Source organism: Haliotis rufescens, unplaced genomic scaffold (assembly GCF_023055435.1).
Source record: "Haliotis rufescens isolate VD_foot unplaced genomic scaffold, xgHalRufe1.0.p SCAF_2, whole genome shotgun sequence".
NCBI classification, from domain to species: Eukaryota; Metazoa; Mollusca; class Gastropoda; order Lepetellida; family Haliotidae; genus Haliotis; species Haliotis rufescens.
Window position 1 is genome coordinate 25,378,871 of NW_025963890.1, and position 22,108 is coordinate 25,400,978.

Sequence of the window (22,108 nt, forward strand, 5' to 3'; positions counted from 1 at the left end):
ACAGGGAAATGGACATGACTCACCTACAGGCTCAACAGACAGGGAAATGGACATGACTCACCTACAGGCTCCACTGACAGGGACATGACTCACCTACAGGCTCCACTGACAGGGACATGACTCACCTACAAGCTCCACTGACAGGAAAAGGGACATGACTCACCTACAGGCTCAACAGACAGGGACATGACTCACCTACAGGCTCCACTGACAGGGACATGACTCACCTACAGGCTCCACTGACAGGGACATGACTCACCTACAGGCTCCACTGACAGGGACATGATTCACCTACAGGCTCCACTGACAGGGAAAGGGACATGACTCACCTACAGGCTCAACAGACAGAGAAAGGGACATGACTCACCTACAGGCTCCACAGACAGGGACATGACTCACCTACAGGATCCACTGACAGGGACATGACTCACCTACAGGCTCCACTCACAGGAAAAGGGACATGACTCACCTACATGACAGGGAAAGGGACATGACTCACCTACAAGCTCCACTGACAGGGACATGACTCACCTACAAGCTCCACTGACAGGGACATGATTCACCTTCAAGCTCCACTGACAGGGAAATGGACATGACTCACCTACAAGCTCCACTGACAGGGACATGACTCACCTACAAGCTCCACTGACAGGGACATGAATCACCTTCAAGCTCCACTGACAGGAAAATGGACATGACTCACCTACAGGCTCAACAGACAGGGAAATGGACATGACTCACCCACAGGCTCAACAGACAGGGAAATGGACATGACTCACCTACAGGCTCCACTGACAGGGACATGACTCACCTACAGGCTCCACTGACAGGGACATGATTCACCTACAGGCTCCACTGACAGGGAAAGGGACATGACTCACCTACAGGCTCAACAGACAGGGAAAGGGACATGACTCACCTACAGGCTCCACTGACAGGGACATGATTCACCTACAGGCTCCACTGACAGGGAAAGGGACATGACTCACCTACAGGCTCCACTGACAGGGAAAGGGACATGACTCACCTACATGACAGGGAAAGGGACATGACTCACCTACAAGCTCCACTGACAGGGACATGACTCACCTACAGGCTCAACAGACAGGGAAATGGACATGACTCACCTACAAGCTCCACTGACAGGGACATGACTCACCTACAAGCTCCATTGATAGGGAAAGGGCCATGACTCACCTACAGGCTCCACTGACAGGGACATGACTCACCCACAGGCTCCACTGACAGGGACATGACTCACCCACAGGCTCCACAGACAGGGACATGACTCACCTACAAGCTCCACTGACAGGGACATGACTCACCTACAAACTCCACTGACAGGAAAAGGGACATGACTCACCTACAAGCTCCACTGACAGGAAAAGGGACATGACTCACCTACAAGTACCTCTTGTTGTGTCTCTGGGTTCATGATAGGGAAGTCAGTGCTGACCGTGTAGTCCTTGTCAGCAGAGAGATCAGTGTGTAGAGAAAGGTTTGCTTTGGCAAGTAATCTATTTCTTGATAATTTTGAACCTGTGAAAACAGAAATGTGTTATTAATAAAGCTACAAACCTTTGTTAATTTACAAAATAAGATAAGAAGATACCATTACAGGTCATTGAGTATAAGAACGTGTGAATCAAATGCTCAAAAGCAAATACTGAACTCTCAATCTACGAGGGCTGGTCAAAAAGTTCTAAGCCTGACTAACTATGGGCCATAACAAAGTGAACTAGTCAATGTAGTACATTGTTTAAGTAGTTCATTGCAAGTGTATATGGTCCGTTCAGGCTGTTTGTATATTAGTCACACCCAGTTGATTGTGATAAGGCTCCAAAAGGACACAAAAATTGAAAAGAATGAGTACCCAACAGTCATCAAGTTTTTGACTTTAGAGAAAAATACACCCCAAGAAATTCATGACCACATGTCACAAATGTATGGGGATAAGTGCCCTAGCTATCAACTGTTAACGTTGGGCAGTTATGGTTAAGGCTGGGAGAACAAGCCTTGATGATGACCCTAGGTCTGGACATCCCTCAACTTCCATCAATGAAGATGCAATAAAGGAGATAGAAAAAAACTTATACTGTCAGATTGATGTATTACCATTGCTGAACTTAAGGAAGAAGAGTCTAAGCTATTGAAACTATCCTTCATGAACATTTACAGATGAATAATATATCTGCTCATTGGGTGCCAAAGTTTCTAAATTCTGATCTTAAGAAAAAAAGAACTGACATTGCCTGAGAAAATTTAGTGCTAACTGAGGATGGTTTATGTCAAGAGGTTAGTAACGGACGATGAAACATGGGTCTACCACTATGATCCCGAGTCAAAATGTTAATCCATGGAATGGCACCATTCCACTTCTCTGGCACCAAAGAAATTCAAGTCTTCAAGATCAGTGAAGAAAGTTGTGATCCTTGTTGATTACTTAGAAAGTCAAAAGACGATTACAGGTGCCTACTATGCTGATTTGCTTCATCGCCTGAGATATTCTATCAAAGAAAAGCAGCGAGGAATAATGAGTGCTGGAGTTCTACTTTTCATGACAATGCCTCTTCTCACACCTCTTGACTTGCAAAGTCTGCAGTGCAACAATGTGGGTTCAAAGGGCTTCCTCACCCTTCATTTTCCCCAGACCTGCCACCTAAGTGATTTCCACCTGTTTCCTATACTGAAAGAACACCTTCATGGAAAGGCTATGATGACAAAGATGACCTCAAAGCTAGCCTTGAGTGGGTTTTTCAGAGTGGCTTCAGAAAACTTCTTCCTGACTGGAATTGAAAAGCTTCACTATCGATATGTTTGAAATACTGAAGTAAATATATGTGTGGCTATGAACCTGAACATAGTATTCATCATGTGTATCATGAACCTTAGGTTAAAAATGTGTCTATTATTATGCCCACTTTTAGTTTCCTTGCGCTTCATTCTGGCCCGACGCTTCTTTTGCTTTTCTGCCTCAGCAGCTAGGTATTCTGCTTCTTTTGAAGGCTGCACACCAGCAATCACAAAATTACCTGCAACATTCACAATATAATCCTCAGACTCAGCATCTTCCTTGAATGTCTTCCAAGTTCAAATTCAAGCTCTATTTTGAAAACATTATCTTCTAAATGTACAAAGACATCAAACATAGATCACAGGATGAGTAGTGGGTCAAAATACATCAGTGACCTCTATCACAAGTCAGAAAACTTTCAGATAGCTTAGCTAACAACAGTCCACATATTAACACTAAAATCCACAGAAATTGTTTCCAACAGACAGGTTAAGCTCATGGACTTGTATCCTTTGGGCTATGCTTAGGACCATACAAAAACTAAAATAATGCTTTTGAGGATATGTTAAAATGGGGTCTCACTGGATAAGGGTCATATGAAGGCCAAGGTCATAACAGGGTAAATCGAAGGCCAAGGTCATAACGTGGTAATATGATGGCCAAGGTCATTACAGGGTAATATGACGGTCAAGGTCATTACAGGCAAAGTGATGGCTATGGTCGTAACAGGGTAATTTGACGGCCAAGGTCATAACAGGGTAATAGAGTAAACATTGATACATTTATGAATGGATGTAAAATCAGAATTAATTACAATTTCAAAAGCAGTTTCATTCACTCAATGCAGCCTTTTTATACTTCTATGATGAAACTACATCACAAGTTTGGTAAGGGCCAACAGCTCTTAATCTACCATTGTATCATTTAAGTTTGATTAATAACAGTCAGAGCAAATGTAGCACTGAATGAAGACAGCCCACCTGACTTTCTTCGTTCGTAGATAACCTGTTCATTCTTAAACCACTCTATTGGCCTGAGTCGGACTCGGTTGGACCTTCTAACACCTTCAGGACCAGGGCGAGGATAGACTGAAAAGTGACACACATCTGTCGGTATGGAATCATAAACAATATATGACAGGATATAAAAACAGCAACAACTTGCCGTTGATCACTTGTCCTTTACGTGCCAAACGTGCATCAAAAATTAACTTGGCATCCTGGGGCTTATAAAGCACCCAGTGACTCTTGTCCCCAGTAACAGCTGGAATGCGCTTGTCTGATAGACATAAGTAAGAAAAAATAATCATTATTATACTCAACAATGTATAAAATCAGTACCATTATAGCCACAGACCAGTCACAACAACCAAACACTGGTTGAAGGGAGAAATATACTCCGCAATAGTGAAGGATATTGACCTGACTTTCGTATTGCAATTTATTGCAACAATTCATGTATTGCGATACGTATCACAATATTGTACATGCACTCTTTTATCTGTATTTTGTTGAGTTATCTTTGATTGTCTGATCACGTTTTCCTTTTTAAATCCAAAATGGACCCATACATCAGATTTTCCCCGTTCAAGGTCATCTACCATTTTATTAGATGTTGCTGTGGTCACAATGTATGCATAATAGACACATTATATTCAGGAATCAGTTGCTAATATCAAAAAACGCAAGATACTGGTATTTTCCAAATATATTTTGAAACATTTTCATTAGTATTTCAAATTGTGGTAGACTGGTTATACTGCACACCTCTACTCCATTATATCTTAATTTATCAGAATAAAGTCCAATGTGTGCATCTGGAGGTCTGCATTGGTATAGTCTTCTTGTTGCAGCCTCACCAGCGTGACGGTGCGCGTGTACTCACTGATCTTAGATATGGGTGGTGCTGTGATGGGATCAGGTGTTGCAGTGTTGGTCATTTCAAAAATATGGACAGGAGAGCCAGTGACATCACTCCAGTCTGGCGCTGAGATTTGGCAATTTGGTGTATGACCTATCATAAGTTCATGGTCTGACCCTGTAGAATCTGTAAAGAAAGGCACAGGATCTATTAGAACAAATGTTAGAGACCAGGGTGCCGTTGTACAAAGCGATCTTAGCGCTTAGGTGATCTTAACTCCCATACCTTAACATAGACTTACGACAGTCGTAGTGCTAAGGTTGTTTTGTGCAACGGCACCAAGAGCATTAGGCACCGGGCTACCCTTAATTCAGTTACATAAAATAGGTGAGGATATGCTAAACATGCTCATAGTATTTCAGTATTAAAACACCTCAATATTTGCTCATTTTCCAAACGTATTTGATAACTGACCTTTTGCTTGTTGGTGACCATGATTTCATAAACATGTCAAGTGGAGACATCGTCCTTCTCAAGTATGACTAGTTTGGTAACTAACTGGTTATAATAATAATCCTACTCCAATCTAGATATTTTATATATTTGTATACTTATCTTGCATTACCCATTAATGCATTTATGGCTTACTTTTGACAGAAACGAAGCTGTGATTGGTCCAGCTGATGAGAAAAAATTTGCTCCAACCACAGAAGTAGGGACCCAAGTACCATCTGCCTTGTGATACCGGAAGTGGTCACATCACAGAATCTTCATATTACTGCGGGTCACACATAATATGTCTGAATATATCGCAGGGAGGCAAGTCTGTGAGGGGTGGGCCCTTAGACTTAGTAATGCAGGAAAGGTCTACAAATATACAAAATATCTCGAATTTACTAGATTTTTTAACTTATCCTGCATTACTCTTTAATGCATCTGTATGCAACAGTATGGAGGTGGGGATACCTTATGATGTGTACTCAGTGAACACTCCCACAACAATGGAGCTGTACAGCGCATCTCTTCCCGCAGATCAGTAACTTATCAACCAATCCTGTGTGCGGAAAGGTAACGAGAGTATGATGAAACAAACAGTAATAAACAATAGTGTGCACTAGGGTCTAGAAACTGGATTACCAAGCCACTGCTTGGTAGCAGAATAACGCGAGTAATTAGCACTTCGCGAGTCGGGTAAAGCTGGTTCTAGACAGGAGTAGTTTTCTTATGGCGTCATGGATTGTTAACGTGTTGGGCTATGACCAGAGGGCCCAAACTGCAACTTCCTCAACATCTTCTAAGGCCACGTCCCTCAGGCAGTGGCTGGCAAACAATGAGTTCACCCGGATCTCATGAGGGTTGTTTCTCTTGGTGGATTGAGGTACGCAATCTTGTATGCCTGAAGGATGATGGCATGCAACCATAAAGATAGAGTATTGCGGCTGACTTCGGTTCTCCTAGGGGTAGTCAAGTGACTCAACTACGAGGAGTTTGATAGGTAGTGCTCAGAACTGAGGATAGAAGAACAGCTACTGGAAAGTTGCTTGGACCATGGCACCTTGGAGGGTTGCCTGGACCAAACCAAATCCTGTGACGTAATCTGTGACGAGGATGGGGATCCCAAACCAACCATGGGCGCGGCCACCGACGTAGAGGGGATTGAGACAGTCGCCAATGTCTGGTGGGCAGGAGGCGCTACAAGCACTTGAGATAGCTGTGTTAACCGGAGACGCAAGCTATACATAAGGTGCCTGAGGCACTAGTGTAGACAGGTGGTAGGCAGGCACACCTTTAAGGGGAGGAGCATACGCCTGCTGAAACATTGCCTGCGTAAAGGTCTGCATTCAGATGTCCATGTAGGGAGCCGACGGGAAGACGGCTTGTGGTGCTGCAGGGAACTCAGTTATCAACTGGCCATGATGGGTGGTCAGTGCATACGAAGAGGTGAAGCCCAGAGATGCAACCAATGTAGAGGTGTCAAATATTGCAAGGATCCCTGAGGCACCCAGAAGTGCAAGCATTGTAGAAGTGCCCAGAGGCGCTGGCAACGTTGAAGAGCCCTAAGGCACAGGCCTAGTAGAAGTGCCTGGAGGTGCATAGAGAGGTGCAACTGAAGACGTCATCAGTGTAGTTTGCCGGGCCAGAGCTGTCGATGCTGGCATAGATGCTATCATAGAGCTCTGCGCCTGGGTAGTCTGAGGCGACTGCGGGATGTCAGTGGTCCCCGGCGGAATGCATAGCGTCCAACCCAAAGTTTTGTTTTGTTTGTTTGTTTATTTCTTGTTTAATGCCGCACTCAGCAATATGACGGCGGTCTGTAAATAATCGAGTCTGGGCCAGAAAATCCCAATCCAGAGTAGTAGGTTGGGTGGTGATCACCAGGGAAGTCTGCAACGTATAGTCCTTGGTGTCCGACTTCCTCTTGGAGTGACGAGGAAATTGCTGAGCCAGGTGTTTGGACACACACCTGCTGATATCTGCTAAAGCTTGAGGGAGAAAGAGGTGAACAAAAATTACCTTTAACCCTGACATACAAAGTTGAGTACAATTCAAGCACTGTGGGTGAGGATCTTTAATAGATTTTTTACCACGGCAATTACTACAACGTGCAAGCGTAAATTGAAAACAAGTTAAGTTGAAGGATGATAACCCAATTATAGAGAACAAACAAAGTTTAAATCAAAATAATGGATTAACGTTATAATATAGGAATTGTATTACACTATAAAGAATAGCGGGTTAGAGTGTAAGCAACTAGCATAAATTAAAATGAAGTTGCAATGAGTACGATACCCAATTATAGAGAACAAAGTTAAATTTCAGAATAAAGGATATATATTACTATAAGATGTGTATTACACTATAAAGGTATTTACATGCAATGCTAATACCATGCCAGCACTGAAATACAGGACATGTGCCTCGAAAACACGAGAGAACAACTGCAAAATGGTAGAATCGAACAACAACATGTCACAATTTGCAACAAACTGTCACCTTCACAACCCAATATAAATATTATTGCATAAAAACAATGACAAAACCAAGAGACCACTCGTTGCAAGGAGGTCTATACTTTTGTTGGATCCAAATAGCTGGAGACCATTTTATTGGCACGACTTGTGTCCGGTGACCAGCAGTAATATGAAGATTCCGTGATGTCACCACTTCTGGTATGACATGGCAGCTGGTGAGTTGGGACCAGCTTTTCTGGTTAGAACAACTTTTCTCTCATCAGCTGGACCCATCACAGCTATGTTTCTGTCAAATGTAAGCAGTTAATGTATGATAAGTGTAAAAATTCAAGATATTGGATTCATAAGTGCAATGTCATAAATAACCTTGACCTTCAGTCAGTCTGATGCCAGATGATCTATACATATGCAGGAGCTGCCTGTAGTATGAACAGCTGTTTCAGTGAGCATGTGGTAAACAAAATTGGAGATCAAACTCATTTCACACACCTTATGTGAGACAACTGCCATGGTGGCCATTTTAATTTTTTACAAAGCTACAACCATGCTTCATTATTGTGGATGCCATCAACAATTCTCTGAACATTTGAAAGCAGGAGTTGAGGTTGGAGTTAAGATTTATTTTAGTCTCAGTTGGGTTGTGGTGGCCATTGTGACTTCGTCATGTAAATTTAGGACTTGTCATGGGAAGATGATACTAACATATGGTTGGTAGTCTTGAAGAGGAAGTGTTTTGTTTTCAGTTTGGTTGGTTGGTTGGTTGGTTTGTTGTTTAAAGCCGCACTCAGCAATATTCAAGCTATATGACGGCGGTCTGTAAATAATCGAGTCTGGACCAGACAATCCAGTGATTAATATCATAAGCATCGATCCACGCAATTGGGATCGATGACATGCATCAACCAAGTCAGCTAGCCTGACCACCCGATCCCGTTAGTCGCCTTTTACGACAAGCATGGTCACCTTTTACGGCAAGCTGAAGACATATTCTACCCCGGAATCTTCACGGGTCTTTTGCGTTCAGTAGATTGACATGTGGACAACATTATGACAAACCTGAGTAGCTGACACTGGCTTTTTCCACTATAACCTACCTGAGGAGTTGACACTGGCTTTCTCCACTATAACCTACCTGAGGAGTTGACACTGGCTTTTTCCACTATAACCTACCTGAGTAGCTGACACTGGCTTTCTCCACTATAACCTACCTGAGGAGTTGACACTGGCTTTCTCCACTATGACCTACCTGAGTAGCTGACACTGGCTTTCTCCACTATAACCTACCTGAGGAGTTGACACTGGCTTTCTCCACTATGACCTACCTGAGTAGCTGACACTGGCTTTCTCCACTATGACCTACCTGAGTAGCTGACACTGGCTTTCTCCACTATAACCTACCTGAGGAGTTGACACTGGCTTTCTCCACTATGACCTACCTGAGGAGGTGACACTGGCTTTCTCCACTGTAACCTACCTGAGGAGTTGACACTGGCTTTCTCCACTATGACCTACCTGAGTAGGTGACACTGGCTTTCTCCACTATGACCTACCTGAGGAGTTGACCCTGGCTTTCTCCACTATGACCTACCTGAGTAGGTGACACTGGCTTTCTCCACTATGACCTACCTGAGGAGTTGACACTGGCTTTCTCCACTATAACCTACCTGAGTAGCTGACACTGGCTTTCTCCACTATGACCTACCTGAGTAGCTGACACTGGCTTTCTCCACTATGACCTACCTGAGTAGCTGACACTGGCTTTCTCCACTATGACCTACCTGAGTAGGTGACATTAGCTTTCTCCACTATGACCTACCTGAGTAGCTGACACTAGCTTTCTCCACTATGACCTACCTGAGTAGCTGACACTGGCTTTCTCCACTATAACCTACCTGAGGAGTTTACACTGGCTTTCTCCACTATGACCTACCTGAGTAGCTGACACTAGCTTTCTCCACTATGACCTACCTGAGTAGCTGACACTGGCTTTCTCCACTATAACCTACCTGAGTAGCTGACACTGGCTTTCTCCACTATAACCTACCTGAGTAGCTGACACTGGCTTTCTCCACTATGACCTACCTGAGTAGCTGACACTGGCTTTCTCCACTATAACCTACCTGAGGAGTTGACACTGGCTTTCTCCACTATGATCTACCTGAGTAGCTGACACTGGCTTTCTCCACTATGACCTACCTGAGTAGCTGACACTGGCTTTCTCCACTATGACCTACCTGAGTAGCTGACACTGGCTTTCTCCACTATGACCTACCTGAGTAGCTGACACTGGCTTTCTCCACTATGACCTACCTGAGTAGCTGACACTGGCTTTCTCCACTATGACCTACCTGAGTAGGTGACACTGGCTTTCTCCACTATGACCTACCTGAGTAGCTGACACTGGCTTTATCCACTATGACCTACCTGAGTAGCTGACACTGGCTGTCTCCACTATGGCCTACCTGAGTAGCTGACACTGGCTTTCTCCACTATGACCTACCTGAGTAGCTGACACTGGCTTTCTCCACTATGTTGCTGATGGTTACTCTTCGCTTCTTTTTCTGCACTGATGTGACATCTGAGTTTGCCAAACATGGAGTGAGATGTTTTGCTGAAGTGGAAGTTGCCACTATTTTCCCTTTCAATGAGGAATTTCTCTTCTTTGTCTGTATCCTTGTTGTTTTAGACTCTACCGCGAAAAAACCCATTTACAACTAGAACATCTTGGACTGCAGAGGCATGTAATTCATCAGACACGGGGGTACAATTAAGATTACTCATATTCCTTTTCAAGCAAAACTAGAAAAGTCTTGATGTGACACATTGGGTTATTTGGAATTCAACAAACAGATGCCAGCTAACCTCAATAACATTATTATTCCAATTTTCCCCTGAAGAAAGCTTAATGATGATAGAATGTTCATGTTTGACCTGTTGCCCATAAAGTGTGAATTGTCGCTGGTGCTGTCAACTATTAGTTTGTCTGGCCACCGTGACATAACTGGAATATACTTTGGAGTAAACCAACATTTACTCCTGGAATACATGCTCTCCATGATTTTAATGAGACTGTTCAGCTACAAACACCCACGTTTCTAACTAACTTCTTTCTGAACCCAAAATTTACTTTCTCAATCACGTAAAAATCATAAACAAATGTATACCTGGTAACCTTGGCATTTGATAAGTATTAAACCAATATATGGGGCTGCAGGAAAAATAGCTAATGTTGTTAACCTACCACTTTGAGGAGAAAACTGTTCAGGACAGGACAGGTTCATACTGCTTTGCTCGCTGTCTCTGATACTTGTTCTTCTCCTCTGGCGGAATGACACCCCACTTTTGGGAGTCTCACCAGGAACAGTTAGGTTGAGATGAGATAACCGACTCACGGAGGCTGGAAAATAAACAGTACAAATGTTGTCACAGTCTGAGTGAGTTTCATGGGTAAATAAACAGTATTTCAGTTGAGATCATGCCATGTCCAGTTTCATGGGTAAATAAACAGTATTTCAGTTGAGATCATGTCATGTCCAGTTTCATGGGTAAATAAACAGTATTTCAGATGTGATCATGCCACGTCCAGTTTCATGGGGAAATAAACAGTATTTCATTTGAGATCATGCCATGTCCAGTTTCATGGGGAAATAAACAGTATTTCAGTTGAGATCATGTCATGTCCAGTTAAATGGGTAAATAAACAGTATTTCAGTTGAGACCATGTCATGTCCAGTTTCATGGGGAAATAAACTGTATTTCAGTTGAGACCATGTCATGTCCAATTTCATGAGGAAATAAACAGTATTTCAGTTTAGATCATGCCATTTCCAGTTTTATGGGGAAGTAAACAGTATTTCAGTTGAGACCATGTCATGTCCAGTTTCATGGGTAAATAAACAGTATTTCAGTTAAGATCATGCCATGTCCACTTTCATGGGTAAATAAACAGTATTTCACATGACAACATGCCATGTCCACTTTCACGTGTAAAGTAACAGTATTTCAGTTGAGACCATGTCATGTCCACTTTCATGGGTAAATAAACAGTATTTCAGTTGAGATCATGCCATTTCCAGTTTCATGGGGAAATAAACAGTATTTCAGTTGAGATCATGCCACGTTCAGTTTCATGGGTAAATAGACAGTATTTCAGTTGAGACCATGTCATGTCCAGTTTTATGGGTAAATAAACAGTATTTCAGTTGAGATCATGTCATGTCCAGTTTCATGGGTAAATAAACAGTATTTCAGTTGAGATCATGCCATGTTCAGAAGATCTTGCTTGAAGAAGTTGTTTCAACCAGCTGAGGGGCCAACCCTATCACACAGCTCCCAAATGACCTGGGAAGTGACATCACGGATCATCACATTACTGCCAAGACCGGAACATCGGAAGGCATTGAGGGTATGCCGTAATGCACAGGATAAGTATACAAATATAAATAATATCTTGGAGATTTTTTACTTATCCTGCATTACTCCTTCATGCATCTTTAGGCATACCTTCAGAAGTGGACTTTCATCTCAGAACTCTGATTCCTTCAGCCAATCATCGACTGTGCGGTCAGTCGCAATTGACCAGTCTGTAGACGGGAAAACAGGAGTTATGTATGCAGAGACCCCAGGTACAATGCAGCCAAAGACGATAAACAAGTTAAGGTTGTAGACTGATGTACCGAGCTGTAGTGCGTGGAGCATTAAACCTTCTATTCCAGGGCAATTGCCGGCGAGGTTGAGAGGCCGGCTCTCGACAGGAGGCGGCCTCAGCGGTGTCTAGTAGTGGTGACCTGCTGGGCCACAACAAACGGACCAAAGCTGTGCATGCCTTGCATGTCCTCCATGCAGGTAGTGACTGACAAAGACTGTGTCAGATCACCAGTAGCAGCCTTCCATGATGGTGTGTATGGAACAGTTACTGTGTAGCACCATGATGGAGGCGACTGCCCAGATCTCATGCGGGTTGTTGGAGCTTGGGGGGTCCAATCCCTGGGACTCGTAGGACTGGAGGATGATGGCTTGAAGCCAGAGGGCGATGGTGATGCGTCTGACTTCCACTTAAGAGGTCGCTGACACCGGACAAAAAGGTGACATTGTCTGCTGTGTTCCTCGGACCGACGAATGTAACAACGCAATGCTCTAACCGGGCATAGGAGGAGCTCTTGTTCATCATCCGAACCAGGCCCTCGCCAGCCTCCAGGACGTGACCAAAGTCAGATCGAGGCACTGCGTTGACTTGATCTTTTGGATTATCGAGGGAAGGAGAACAGGCAATGGGAAAGCGTACTCTGTTAGTCCTTCCCAGGGGATGCCGAAGGTGTCGACCGCCCAGGTTAGGGGATCCGGTACCGTGACTAGTATGTCGGTATCTGATGATTTTGGGTGATGGCTAAAAGATTGATGTTGGGGCAACCGTGGTCCTGACAAGCAAGAGCGAAGGCGTCTGGGTGGAACTTCCACTCTGTTGGAGCAACTTTGTCTGGTCAGGATAGAGCGCCGCCAGGATGTTGCGAGTCCGGAATGTGTAGGACCTGGATTTGGATCCCCAGATAATCCACTAGGTTGAAGAAGCAGAACGTCTGTTGAAGGAGGGAGGGTGAGTAAGTTGTTTCCTGGTTCCGGAGGCACCAGACGACGGTTATGTTGCCTGTTGAAATGGAAAGTCGGGCATGTTGGAGGGTCTGCCAACAGGATAAGACAGAGAGAGAGAATAAGGGCCTCCGGTTAGAGGTTGTTGATGTGCCACTGGAACTGATCGGCAGACCACAGCTCCAAGGTGAACTGTCCCTCTAGGTGTGCGCCCCATCCCTGTAGGAAGGTGTCCACGAATGGCTGTAACGAGGTCGTAAGCCTAGTCAAGGAGATGCCGTCTAAGACGTTCGATTCCACCATCTACCACCAGAGATGAGGTTTGAGGTTATCCGGGAGGACAATGGAGATCGAGGGATCTTGATGCCTGAAAATCTGGAACATCTGGACTGAGTCTTTCTCTGTACGTCAAGTTCTGTGCTGAGGTTAGAAGGCCCAGGAGGACTTGCCACTGACATTGTGTGTGGCTGGTGGAGAGCCGGGACCAAGTGTAGTTGTATATGCATCCACCGGTCCCTGGGTACAGAGAGAAGGTTTAGGTCAGTCTGAAAAAGACAGCCGATGAACTAAAAGGCGGAATGAGGGTGTCAACTCTGACTTCCTGAGGTTGATTTAAATCCCAGTTGGAGGAGATGAAGGGTGAAGTCCCTGTGACGAAGTAGAGTGACGGTGTCCAAGTGATTCAGGAAGCAGTCGTCTATGTAGCCCTCGAACTGAATATCCTGCAGATGGAGGTACGAAGCGTGTGAATAGCTATGGGGCCAAAGGAATTCCGAATTCGAGGACAGCCCATTGGTAATGGAGTTTCACTTGATGTCCTTCCGATTGCCACTCCCTCCCTTGGAGTGGCCACAGCGGGACTGGTATGATCCTGAGGACTTGCCACTGCCTCTGCTTCGAAAATTGTAGGAGGAGCCCTGACCTCAGGGCTGAAGCGAGTTGCATCTGGGCTGGTAGGAGCCAGACTGGGACAGCATGAAAGAGGCAGGCTGTGAAACTATAGCCAGGGCCTTGAGGACACCTCATCTTGAAACGGGCAAAGGCTGAAACTTGGGCATGATTCTTCGAGACTTGACTGTTAAAGAGGGCTGGATAGGACCAGGGTTGATGAAGGTCACTTGAATTCTGGGTCCCAATCGGACAAAGCTAGGTAGCCCAGGCGACACGTGGTCGTGAGTTCCACCAGTGCAGCTCGCATGTGAGAATGCATGTGCTCCATCTGTCGCTGAAGTTAATACAGGACGGTGGTGAGGTGGTCTGTGGATTGTCTTCCGACGGGTCCTGGATAATAGCCTTGGAGGTCAATGCCATGAGGGAGAGGGGCTTGAGACAGCGAAGAGTTTCAGTTTCCACGTTGGCGAGTTTAGTGTCTGAGACTTGCACAGAGGTTGGGCGGTTGAACCCGGTCATCTAATGAAGATCCTCCTCAAGATCAAGGGGGTGGTCCGCAAACTGGAGAGAGTGGATGGGGTAATCACTCTTCCTAAGACGTGGAGCTTTGAAGGACGGAGTCGGCAAAAGTTTGCTAAAGCTCTCATCAAGGGCCGAGATCATATCCTTGATCAGAGGGTCTGGTGGGACAGAGGTAGGGTGCACCTGAATAGAATGCCTTTTATTGACATCCTAGCCGGGGGAGGGTGCGACCACCTCGAGTCTGTCGGCCAACCAATCCTCCAACTTGTCTAACCCAAGGTGAGATTCGTGATCAGTGGGGGTACCCTCGTAACATGGGATGAAGACTCCCTTCGACGAGTTGGAGCGATACCCGCTGGAACATCAGTTGACAGGACAGCGGCTCCTAGACCGGTACTGCCACTACGACGAGTCCAGAGAGTATCGGGAGGTAACAGACTGATCCACTATCAAGGGGAGAGAGCTAAATGCCATGAATTAAATCAGAACAAGTAAAATCTTAGATATTTTTTATATTTGTATACTTATCCTGCATCACTCCTTATGCATTTACTGCTTGTTCTTGACAGAGAAAGAGCTGTGTAAAGATCTTAGGGTTAGCCACTCAGCTAGTTGAAACAAAAATTCTTCTTCAGAAAGACCTCACACAGCTCTTTCTCTCTGTCACGAACAAGCAGTAAATGCACAAAGGAGTAATGCAGGATCAGTTAAGAAATCTTCATTGTAGTGCTACTGCAACATATCCCACCAAAATATCATCTCTGTGAGCCAATTAGTTTTTCAGAAGATGGTGCATTTTCCATGACTTTTCAACATTTGAAGACTTTTTTCACTTAAATGACCAGCCAAGCAAGCAGGGAAACTCCAGTCAGTGGTAGCCATGGTACTCAATGTGCCCCAGAGCACCATCTTTATAATCTTACACAGAGTCGCAATGGGTGCGGTCACCATATGAACAATCAGGACAGGGGATTGTAATGTTACGAACATAACAGGTAACTGGTTGCCGACATATTAGGATTAGCAGTTTAATGTGGGAGAAATGTCTTAATGCATGATGTAGGTGAAACTGACAAACTAAGGATCATGATCAGATCAGCAGATCCTGGCATGACTAAGGGATATAACTGTGCACAGCAAATTGAAACAACCCCCCTCTCAAAATGCAGCTAGAGCCTGCTGTGCTGGACATAGCTGTTTACTGTCAAAACACATTACCATTGGCTACAGCTGGCACACTTTTCCTGGTCCCCTTCATAATCTCCATAGTCTTTGTCACCCGAGCCGGTTTGGACTTCTTTCCACCTGCAGCACATCATCAAAGTCAATGTAGTCAGCATTGTGTATTCAGTCGTGAAAAGAAAAGAACACAGAAATCCTTTTGGATTTGTGTTTAGCGGTTGTCAAGTAAATGGCTTTTAGGTGTCATAATTCCCTTTACTGTATCAACATATAATGCCTGTGGTCACATCTCCAGAAGGTACAAACCTCACACACAAGACTGTTGTATTGTAAGATCTGCCTGTGGTCACAGCTCCAGGAGATTCATACCTCACACACAAGACTGTTGTATTGTCAGATCTGCCTGTGGTCACACCTCCAGGAGATACATACCTCACACACAAGACTGTTGTATTGTCAGATCTGCCTGTGGTCACAGCTCCAGGAGATTCATACCTCACACACAAGACTGTTGTATTGTCAGATCTGCCTGTGGTCACAGCTCCAGGAGATACATACCTCACACACAAGACTGTTGTATTGTCAGATCTGCCTGTGGTCACAGATCCAGAAGGTACAAACCTCACACACAAGACTGTTGTATTGTCGGATCTGCCTGTGGTCACACCTCTTGCAGGAGATACCTCACACACAAGACTGTTGTATTGTCAGATCTGCCTGTGGTCACACCTCCAGGAGATACATACCTCACACGCAAGATTGTTGTATTGTCAGATCTGCCTGTGGTCACACCTCCAGGAGATACCTCACACACAAGACAGTTGTATTGTCAGATCTGCCTGTGGTCACACCTCCAGGAGATACATACCTCACACACAAGACTGTTGTATTGTCGGATCTGCCTGTGGTCACACCTCTTGCAGGAGATACCTCACACACAAGACTGTTGTATTGTCAGATCTACCTGTGGTCACACCTCCAGGAGATACATACCTCACACACAAGACTGTTGTATTGTCAGATCTGCCTGGTCACAGCTTCTGCAGGAGATACATACCTCACACACAAGACTGTTGTATTGTAAGATCTGCCTGTGGTCACACCTCCAGGAGATACATACCTCACACACAAGACTGTTGTAGTGTCAGATCTGCCTGTGGTCACAGCTCCAGGAGATACATACCTCACACACAAGACTGTTGTAGTGTCAGATCTGCCTGTGGTCACACCTCCAGGAGATACATACCTCACACACAAGACTGTTGTAGTGTCAGATCTGCCTGTGGTCACACCTCCAGGAGATACCTCACACACAATACTGTTGTACTGTCAGATCTGCCTGTGGTCACACCTCCAGGAGATACATACCTCACACACAAGATTGTTGTATTGTCAGATCTGCCTGGTCACACCTCCTGCAGGAGATACATACCTCACACACAAGACAGTTGTATTGTCAGATCTGCCTCTGGTCACAGATCCAGAAGGTACAAACCTCACACACAAGACTGTTGTATTGTCGGATCTGCCTGTGGTCACACCTCTTGCAGGAGATACCTCACACACAAGACTGTTGTATTGTCAGATCCGCCTGTGGTCACACCTCCAGGAGATACATACCTCACACACAAGACTGTTCTAGTGTCAGATCTGCCTGTGGTCACAGCTCCAGGAGATACATACCTCACACACAAGACTGTTGTATTGTCAGATCTGCCTGTGGTCACACCTACAGGAGATACCTCACACACAAGACAGTTGTATTGTCAGATCTGCCTGTGGTCACACCTACAGGAGATACATACCTCATACACAAGACTGTTGTAGTGTCAGATCTGCCTGTGGTCACACCTCCAGGAGATACCTCACACACAAGACAGTTGTATTGTCAGATCTGCCTGTGGTCACACCTCCAGGAGATACATACCTCACACACATGACAGTTGTAGTGTCAGATCTGCCTGTGGTCACACCTCCAGGAGATACATACCTCACACACACGACTGTTGTATTGTCAGATCTGCCTGTGGTCACACCTCCAGGAGATACCTCACACACAAGACTGTTATACACTCATAACACTTCAGGTATTACTAGGCGGAACAGCACTTATGACAAGACTTCAGGTACCACTTCACTCTTTCAACACCAGTCAACCTGAAGTGTTTACTGCTGTGACACCGAGATCCCAGAGACTCTTGTGTGATAGATGAAGCCAACATTTATCAAAGAAAATATCTGCTTGTAAAACATCTTTGCTACTATATGTTATACACAATTTGAAAGGTCTAATCCTATCGTTTATGTTTATCACATTATTTGAATGATGCATTTACAACTTAATGAAGTTGATAAATTAATTAAATAAAAACATGTAAGCTGACACATTCATAACGTTCACATTTAGGGCCAAGGAAGCAAAAATCCACTTACCTATTTCTTTTTTATTTTCAGTGTTTGAGTAATTGGAAAAGCATTTTTAAACGAATTATAAATAGTATCTGTCATCACCCATTTCCCGATAACAGCGGCTGTCCGCTCAGTAACATGAAGAAATAACCCCGTTTTCAAGGCTTAGTATGAATAACACGTTCGTCGAAGACTGGCATATGACACATCGCTAGCAAGCTTATTCTTTCATCTACACGCTCGTAACATCACCTGGAGTCTTTTCGTAGTTATAAAAAAATGATTTCATTGGATAAAAATTGGTTTCTAATGACGTTTTCTTACCGAAATCTGCTACAAGGTTCGTGATTGGTAAAATTTGAGCACATGACCTAAGGCAGTCAATCAAATTACATCTATACAGCAAATTTCAGATTTTGACGAAAGATTTTTTGTTAAATCCTGCTATTCTGAACATTTTAAGCAGGATATCGCGATCTATATTAAAAATATGGAGCTTCGTGGATGTATCGAGCTACGAACTGTGACAAAGATTTTCATGCATATATTTTTGCATTAAACATCATGTCCGAGCCGAGAATTCAAGGCGACAAAACCCGAGATGTCATTTGATTAACATTACACGCAATCGCACGAAAAGATGGAAATAATAACTTAGATGTAAGTTTGACAACTTTTATATATATTTTTGTTGATTTGATTTATTACTTTGTATACTATATTTAAAGATTTGCAAGAAACGTCTTCATTTTGCTCTTTGACATGTTCGATGTGGACCCGTTGTCAAAGCGTGTGTCTGAGAATTTTATTTTCAATAACATTGCGGGAAATAGGGAATAATTTTTTAATCTATCAATCATAAATGATAAGTTGAAATGGAACACGTAAACGGTAAAAAACCAACATTATTAACATAGAAATATTTTAAGCATGTTAAACTTGATAAGCAAAAATCGTTAAGGATTTTGAATCGATTCAAGAATCGGAAATTAAAAAAGATTGATGTATTTGGGATTGATTAATCGTCCCACCTCTAAATACCTCACACACAAGACTGTTGTATTGTCAGATCTGCCTGTGGTCACACCTCCAGGAGATACATACCTCACACACAAGACTGTTGTATTGTCAGATCTGCCTGTGGTCACACCTCCAGGAGATACATACCTCACACATAAGACTGTTGTAGTGTCAGATCTGCCCGGACACAGCTCCAGGAGATACATACCTCATGGAGGTACTAACCTCATACACAAGACTGTTGTATTGTCAGATATGCCAGAGTTAACAGATCCAGGAGATTCATACCTCACACACACGACTGTTGTATTGTGATATCTACCTGAGTTTGGGGCAGGTGGTTGTGGGGACTTTCTCTTCCTGGGCTTACATGACGTTGGTGTGTCTGTAAAGAGAGTGTGCTGGAGTAAGCTTTCCCCATCATCTGCCACAATGTCAGCCTCTGATACGACTGGAGATGCTGCATCTGAAGACACAATATTACAAGCCTTTGTTCAGTTGTAACATAAAGATGTCTCATGTTTCTTCAAAACTAAGCAACTGATACGAGTTGAACTATCCAATAGATGCTTCTTTGTTTAACAGGGTAGGTAACTGGTTTGTTTGCTCATTCATGATTGAGAGAGAGAGGGTATGGCTGTATGTTGCTTTTATCAATATTCTAGCAATATCACATCTTTGGTTGTTAGAAATGGGTTCAACACATTGTACCTATGTGGAGAATCAACCTGGGTTTGTGTGTGAAAAGCGAGCATTTTCACCATTAGGCTACTACGCTGACCCTATGTGCATAATTATCATGGTTTAATTATCCAATCATATGTTACCTTTTCTTGCACTTTTCTTCAATCGTTCTGTCTTTTGCCTTGCTTTCTTCTTTCCTTTCACAGTATTTTCCTCCATGACACCTTCTGCACTGTTCCTGTTCTGTTTAACACTTTTTCTTGGAGAGGTGCTCTTCTTCACAGGCTTCTTCTTCTTGAGTGGTTTGTCCTCTACCATCCAGAACTCATCTTCAGCTGAGTTCAGTTCTTCCTGCTGTCGGAGTGTGGCACTCCTGTTGAGGCTGGCTGGTCTGAGACAAAGGAAGTCAGCATTGGGATTGTCCTTGTCACCATGGTCACCGTCACCTTCCTCCTCCACAACTGACTCCAGTGAAGGAGGCTGTGTCAACCCAGACATAGCGGGAAGGCTGGCACTGAAACAAGTTTATAACTTCTTAAGAACGTTCATTAGCAAATGCTGCTTCATGCCATAGTCTACAAAATTACAGCCATATCCTAACAGTAAATAATGAAGCCTGGACAAGACAAACCAATGATATTCATAATGATAATATGCACAGCAATTCCCACTTTTGGGAGAACAGTTACATTCTATCCCCACTCTGGTAGACTCTTACGACTAGCACAGGGGAGTGGCAATATATTCTCTCAGAATCCTAATAGCGAGAGAAACATGAATTATCCTGCATTAGTACCTTAATGCTATTACTGCTGTTCTTTAACTAGGAAGACGGAATTGTGAGAGGTCCTGGCTACAAAAGATGTTGTACCAACCAGTTTTGTGGCTCACTTCCTCCCACAGCCACCATGTGACCGGAAGTGGCGAGGTCACGTATAACCACATCACAGCTAATAACGGACATCTGAAAAACTTTGCGGGGAGGTAGCAAATCAATAGGAGGGCACTTTAGACGTAGTAATGCAGGATAAGTATCTAAATGTAAAAAATATCAAGATTATACTAATTTTTTTTATCTTATCTAATGTATTTTTATCAAATGGAATGAAGGGGGGCAAACCTTTCAGATGGAAATTAGGATAGACCCTCCAACTAGTCTGGGTAACGAGATAGCATCCTGAATTGGAAAAACTGACTTTCCTGTCGATAGAACCACACAAGAGAGTAGGAGGTGTGAAGTCCAGTCATGGAGCAAGGAAAAGTAGATATGGGCGTCGGCCAAGTTCTAAATTCCAATTCAAGCAGTAGGATCATGGGAAAACATGAAACCCTCTAGGCTTGGGAAATTACTACCAGAGACGTTGCAGGGTCAGTTCTGATGTGTACAATACAAGACCGTCTGGGGTTTGTGACTTTCTGCACAACCACCAGGGGAACGAAACTATGAACACCTGGCACAGCCTCAAGAGCCACGCCTCGGCTATAATGACAATGGAACAATTGCTCTGAGGTCCTTGGTCGAAGCAATGGCTCGAATCTCATGGAGGCTATTGGCACTAGGCGGGTCCATACCGGCTAGGTCGTAAGCCTGCAGAATAATGTAGCGCAGCCATAGTGAGATTGTGTTACGACTAACTTCCGTCTGGGAAGTAGAATGAATGAATGAATTGTCATTTCCAAGATCCACGTTGTGTCTTGGATCAACGGAGGAAAACCCTCAAGGCTCAAACTGGGTACAGAAGTAGTGCATCCTCGTCCTCAGAACCTACTATTGATATGGGAGGAAGGATGAAAGATCTGTCCGGCGGTCCTAGGAGTTGATTAATAGCAATGAAGTCCCAGTACAGCCCAAGATGGACAGCAATGTGTGCTGTTCGCTCGAACCATACTCGGGAGATAAAGGGCGTGTAGCTCGCGGACTCCAGTCGCTGTAGCTAACACCAAGAGAAACACTGTCTTTTTAGTGCGATTGAAGAAAGATGACGAGTGTTGTTCAAAGGGAGGAGTATGGAGGGACTTCAATACTACGTTCAAATCCCATCCTGCGGTCGAAACTTGGCACGTTGATCCTCAAGACGAAATGACCGCAATAGTGATTGAAGTTCCAGGATCTTGGTCATTCTATGATCCGTAGGAACTGCCAACACCGAATTTAGGTCTACTAGATATGTACTTATGGTACTACCCT

General features: G+C 44.1%; 1 protein-coding gene across 3 annotated transcripts in view; it reads right to left on the reverse strand.

Moving 5' to 3' along the window:
• LOC124118771 (centromere protein C-like) overlaps positions 1–22,108 on the reverse strand; it is an 84,497-nt gene that overhangs the window by 4,754 nt on the left and 57,635 nt on the right. For all 3 annotated transcript variants that reach the window (XM_046481034.2, XM_046481035.2, XM_046481033.2), the window contains 9 exons: positions 20,064–20,434; positions 19,559–19,702; positions 15,844–15,930; positions 10,868–11,023; positions 10,127–10,315; positions 4,679–4,840; positions 3,775–3,882; positions 2,922–3,032; positions 1,402–1,539 (listed from right to left, as the gene is read on the reverse strand). In XM_046481034.2, coding sequence (XP_046336990.2) covers positions 1,402–1,539; positions 2,922–3,032; positions 3,775–3,882; positions 4,679–4,840; positions 10,127–10,315; positions 10,868–11,023; positions 15,844–15,930; positions 19,559–19,702; positions 20,064–20,434 — 1,466 coding nt within the window. The remainder of the gene's footprint in view (positions 1–1,401; positions 1,540–2,921; positions 3,033–3,774; positions 3,883–4,678; positions 4,841–10,126; positions 10,316–10,867; positions 11,024–15,843; positions 15,931–19,558; positions 19,703–20,063; positions 20,435–22,108) is intronic.